General features: G+C 40.9%; 1 protein-coding gene across 1 annotated transcript in view; it reads left to right on the forward strand.

Annotated features, from left to right (window-relative positions):
* Window positions 1-4,830, forward strand: part of ctsk (cathepsin K) — an 18,310-nt gene extending 13,480 nt beyond the window's left edge. The window contains exons 6-8 of the mRNA XM_071910124.2: window positions 1,795-1,960; window positions 3,421-3,529; window positions 3,770-4,830. Coding sequence (XP_071766225.1) covers window positions 1,795-1,960; window positions 3,421-3,529; window positions 3,770-3,869 — 375 coding nt within the window. The 3' untranslated portion in view covers window positions 3,870-4,830. The remainder of the gene's footprint in view (window positions 1-1,794; window positions 1,961-3,420; window positions 3,530-3,769) is intronic.
* The last annotated feature ends 1,028 nt before the right edge of the window (window positions 4,831-5,858 follow it).

Raw genomic sequence — 5,858 nt, forward strand, 5'->3', positions numbered from 1 at the left:
AAAGAACAGCGTATAAAATGTCCCATCATCATTGAAAAGCCAGTTTCAGACAAATAGGGTAATTTAGGCCTGAACACACCGGGTCACAAACCAACACAGACTGATGACGTAGAATTCAAGCTATTTATTTATTGTTATTTTCATATGAAAAGGTTGCGCATTGCAGCTTTAAATAGGTGGTGGCAGTAGTCTAGAGGTTAGAGCTTGTGGATGGAGGGTCGCCGGTTGAAATCTCAATCTGGGAAGCAAAAGTAAGTTAAGAAACACTTTTGCCTTCTTCAACAACAACTATCTAAATGCACTTAACCATCAGTTGTTCCAGTGCAGCTGCTCAGTGGCCACCAGTAGGAAACTGTGGTTTACTGGGCAGCTCCCAGTGTGAATGAGCGGAAATGGAGAAATGAGAAGCAGGGCATGAATGCATGTCAGCTTCCCCTACAATCCTAGCTAAAGAAAGGATGGAAGAATAAGATTGGTGTTAAGCTATTAGCAAGTCCTCTGTTTGTTGTGGTAGTTTCTGGTAGGTAATCGCCAAAATCTTTATTATTGTGGTTCACCTGGTTAGTCTCTAGTTTATGGTACAGGGACTGACAGCATTCAATCATAATCCAAAGATGATCCAGTCTTCTGTAGATGACTGAAAATGAAAAGTAGGTGGTAGTCCTGCCAAGATCTTCATATCTGTACGAGATTAAACAAAGACGACCACAACTTCCAGAAAATGCCTGCTTACCGCAAGTGAGCTAAACTCAGACTGAAAGTGTATTGGTTGACAGTTTCTCACTTAGCTGTCAGAGCGTCATGTGCGCACTAATCACATGTTCCACAAAAAAAAAAAGACAATCATAACCATAACCATATGCCATCTGACGGTAAAGAAGCACCAAGAGGCTCGCTGAGTGGAAGTGGCTCAGCTGAAATGATGCAGTGGAAATCTCCCACAGTCTGACTCAGCAAAATCAGTTTCCCCTTCAATCACCCGTTTTCAACCACTTGCAAACGATTACAAAGATTTCAGTTTCTTCCTCATTTCTTGTTATCTTAAGAAAAACACTGTAATCTGCATTATGTTAAGTTTCCTTTGGTATAAAGCCTCACAGACAGGTTGGTTCGGTAAACATGAGCGTGTTGAGTGCAGTTTACTGACGTCACCTTACAGGATTTCTGGGTGTTGAAGTCCTTCGATTTCAAACAGTTACCTGTCGCTGCCATTTGGAGCCGCCAACATGCAAAATCGCCTAGTGCAGCTTTAAAGAGAAGGTCCTGTCCTATTTATCACTAACCGTGTCCACTATTATAACATTCAAAAACATTTTTGCATCAGAGTTTTTGTCTCTGAGAAATCCGCACCAGCCTCCTGTTAGCATTTGTTAGCAATGCTAGTGCAAGTCAATGGGGTATGAAGCCATTGCTTTCAAAATCCCATTCAAGTGCTTTGAGCAAGTTCTATTGCATATTCTTACTATTACTACAGCTGTGGAAGTATAGAGAATGGCTTGCAAGTGATTTTAAGAGTTATGGTTTCATACCCCATTGACTTTGCTAACAAATTATAACAGGAGGTGGTTGCCAATTTCACAGAAACACAAGCTCTAATGTAAAAACGTTTGGCACATTCAGAAACGATGCTTGGTTAGTGATTAATAGGTATAGGCTTAGAAAATAGCTGAACCTTCCCTTTAACTTGATTTAATTGGATTTCGCAGTAATAAATAGAGGTATCAGAAACCAATATTTTCAGCGTTGGCATGACACCAACAAACACCTGACTCTCCTCCTCGGTCTTGTCTGCAGGACGAAGAGTGTCGCTACAACGCGTCCGGCATGGCCGCCCAGTGCAAAGGCTACAAGGAGATCCCCGAGGGAGACGAGCGGGCGCTGGCTGTGGCGCTCTACAAAGTGGGTCCGGTGTCTGTGGGCATCGACGCCACGCTGAGCTCCTTCCAGTTCTACCAGAAAGGTCAGTCACCCGTTCATAGTTCTGTTGTCTACTTTTCTTCAAACAGTGGGAAGCCGGAGTGGGAGAAAGAGATGGGGACGCACTCTGGAGATGTCTTGCAGTGGGAGGGGAGTCAGAGTAAAGTGAAAGTGAGATTTGAAAGCCAGAAATCTCATCACATGAAAGTAAATTTGAGTCATTGGTGTTGATCAACAATCCTATCTACCACACACAGATATAATATGGTCATTTTGTGCTATGGGGTAAAAATCTTATTAAAAGTACTAAAAAATCTTAGTATTTTTGCCCCTTTAAAACACTTGTTTCAATTGTGATCCTTGATGGAAGACAAAATAACAATACTAATAATACTAAAATAACTTGCCATTCAACATAAAATACAATAAAAACACCAACAATCAATAGAATATAAAGCACTACTGTGGCACTAGCTAAAATGTGTTAATGCTGGCCACTTCTAAATTTGTTCCAATGTAATGTTCTCACTTCCTTTTCAAACAGCTTCGGCAGGGCGTTCTTTGATTTTCAGGGTGAGGCAGAACTTCCACAAATTGACAGCAGGGAAGTGAAATGAGTTTTGAGCTGCAGATTTTTTCACATTGGGGATGATTCAGGAGTTAAAGTTTGCCATGCAGGAATGTTGACTATTTGTACGTTCATGTGCTATCAGATATATCGGGAAAACAAATTTCCTACTTGGAAATTTCACGTGAACGCCCTCCAAAGTCGGATGATAAAGTCAGAAACTGAGAATATTTTGCTACCCGTGTTTCCGAGTTGATGCAATGGTCTTCAATGGCCGAAAGTGTCAGTCAACAGTTAGAAAACACATAACCATACACTTTTATTGCAAGTTTGTAGTTGGTCAGACATTGTTTGAGTGAAGCTCGTCAAATTAGTTTGCAAAGTTACAGGACGTCTGTGTTTGTTTATTGTTTGCCTTATGGGTTTGATTTTCCGGCAAAATAGCACATGAATGCAGCGTAGTTTAGCAGCCAACAGCAGCACATCAACACACTAGTGAACCATAGTAATTTGAGAATTGAGGTATCCAGAATCTAGTGCCAAAAATTCTCAAAAATCTGTGATATTGGTTGGAATTTTTATGTACGTCTATTTGTACACCATGAAGTAACAACTAAAAATATTCCAGGTAAATAAAGTAAAAGTAATGCGATTTTGATATATAAATATGAGAAAATAAAGAATTTGTACATTTTTGGGTATTTACTGTTAAATAGGTGTACATTACAATATGGAGAATCAGCTAACAAGGTGAAAAAGTGTTAATTTCACAGATTTTAAGGCATTTTTGCAGTTTGTGCAGAAGTTAGTGCAGCTCCTACAATGTAATGTGTAGGAAAGACTACCGAAGTCTAACTGATACACTCTTCTGTGGCCTCGGGGTCACAGAGGTCGCCGTGTGAAGCGCTCACTCTTCCTCTCTGTCGTGTGCCCAGGTGTTTACTACGACCGCGACTGCAACAAAGACGACATCAATCACGCCGTGCTGGCGGTGGGCTACGGAGAGACCGCCAAGGGCAAGAAATTCTGGATCGTCAAGAACAGGTGGGACACATCACCTGTCTGAACGGCATCAGGTGGCTCATGCGGTCGCCAAAATGGGATGACAGCTTGTTTGTTGTTTGTCCGCTCTCAGCCTGGCGTGTGGCGGCGAAACGATGCCTTCTGTCGGTCGCACGTTGACAAAATGATGAGCTGAAATGCTATTTGACTCCTGGCGATGCTGAACACCTCCTCTGTCCCTCTTTCTCTCTTTCCCCATCTCGTTTTTCTTTTCCCTGGCAGCTGGAGCGAGAGTTGGGGCAAGAAGGGCTACATCCTGATGGCACGTAACCGTGGCAACCTCTGCGGCATCGCCAACCTCGCCAGCTACCCCATCATGTGAGAAGACGAGTCTGGAGGCCGAGAGCGCAGAGAGACACGGGACGGACGACGGACAAGGGACTTTGCCTGGACTACTTGACTTTGACCACAGCCGAGACCACAACACACACACACACACACACACACACACACACACACAATGCACTTGGAAATATGCAGAGAGTTTCATTCCAAAATATCAACAACCATCACAAAAATATGACACTTTCTCATATTTCAAGTATAAATGAGAGTTTTAATTGAAAATACTAGCAAATTTAAAACCTTTGTTAACAAAACAGTTAAATATTTTGGAATATTCAGTAAGGAAAGAAATGGAAAATGGATTTATTGTGTTTTGGGATGAAACTCTTCCAGTGATGAAAGGGTTAAATGTTGTCAAGTCTTGGATTCAAGTGTCCTTAAAGATGATTGATTAGGAGGTTTGGCTATCCTGAGCTCTTTTAAGCACTTTGAACCCCTGAAGTGGTTTCTGTTTTAACTCCAAACCAACAGACTTCCACTGCAGTAGCCTACAGATACAGTGGAAATAATTTTTTCATCAGCCGGCCGCAGCGGCTGCTGGATTCAGAATTTACAATAAAAAAACACTGAACACAGGTTGGCTACGTGCCAAAGCACCAAGTAGAATTGACAAACCTGCCAGGCACAACTCAGACTTTACAGATTCGTCTGGTTAGTGCTAGTTTCAAGCCCTGGTTGTACTAACAGTTTGTGCCAAAGCCTTCCACTGCACCTAACATGCGTAGCTTTAATTCAGTGTGACAGGAAACATTGCTGGGCGATGGGAGTTCCTCAGAGTGAAGGTGTGGATTTTATATCTTTAACCATTGATTATGTTGACTTTTCTCCTGATTGTGTTGACTTTTTGTTTTGTTGTTCAGTTCGGCACTTTTCTCATGATTAAACTGTAACTTGATGTTTTCTATGAAATTAAATAAAGGTTTCATTTTGAATTTGAATGTGTCATTTGGATATTTAATATTTAACCAAGGAAAATAAAGCGAGTGCCAACTGCCAACATGGGGAATTTGGCAATAAAGTCGTTCCCATTGGATGCTTACAGGACAGGTGGTGTAGCCTGGACTGTTAAGTTTAATTTATATTTGTTAGATGATGTGATGGGAAAGAAATAGCACAATGAAGAGTTACATCACATCCTGTGGATTTGTAAATGCTGTATAAAACTGCAATTAACTTAATAACCGAGTATGTGATGCTATAGCTGAATATTGCTTAAGTTCTCCATTCTCTCCATATTCAAACTGAGAATAAATGATGAAGAAAAGGGAATGATAACGAGGATTCTTTTAGCTGGAATAAATGTAGGGCTTCATTCCAAAATGCTGTATATCCACTTTGGGCAGAAAATCATTACCTGAAGTACTGCACATCTCTCAGTAGTATCTTTAAAATACAGAGGAGCCAGTTTGTAAAAGTATTTGCTAACCCTAAAATAATTTCATTAGTCTGGGTTTTAGTGTCTCATGACAGTCTAAATGATGGTTCAGAGGCTGGTCCACCCTGACAAAAATAAATGTTTTGGCATTAAAATGGAAAAAGTCATTGAATATCAAAATATCGGCCACTTCAGTCTAAAAATATCGGTATGAAAAATTGATTAGCCCCTGCACTACTGAAAATGTTTTTTTGTGGTGCTGGCGATTCTGTAGAAAAAGTTATTTTACATGAGATAAAAAGTTTAGGAGCGAATGACCGCTTCTTCAGGTGACCAGTATCGGCCTTCAGATGCTCATATCGGTCAAACCCTATGGTGGTTAAATGCCGAATTAAAGTCTTTAATTACTAAATAAGACAATATCCTCTGCTGTCCCACCTTCAGAGGATGACGATGATCCTCTGGTTCAGTTTTCAGGCTGTGGTTTAAAACAGACTTTGAAATGAAAGCCTGTATTGTTCTGCTCGCTCAGTTTATCTCCATGCGCAGGTTCACCTAACTGGAGGAAAAAAAGAGGAAGCTACATTTCAT

The sequence above is a fragment of the Centroberyx gerrardi genome, chromosome 12, assembly GCF_048128805.1.
Source record: "Centroberyx gerrardi isolate f3 chromosome 12, fCenGer3.hap1.cur.20231027, whole genome shotgun sequence".
NCBI lineage: Eukaryota > Metazoa > Chordata > Actinopteri > Beryciformes > Berycidae > Centroberyx > Centroberyx gerrardi.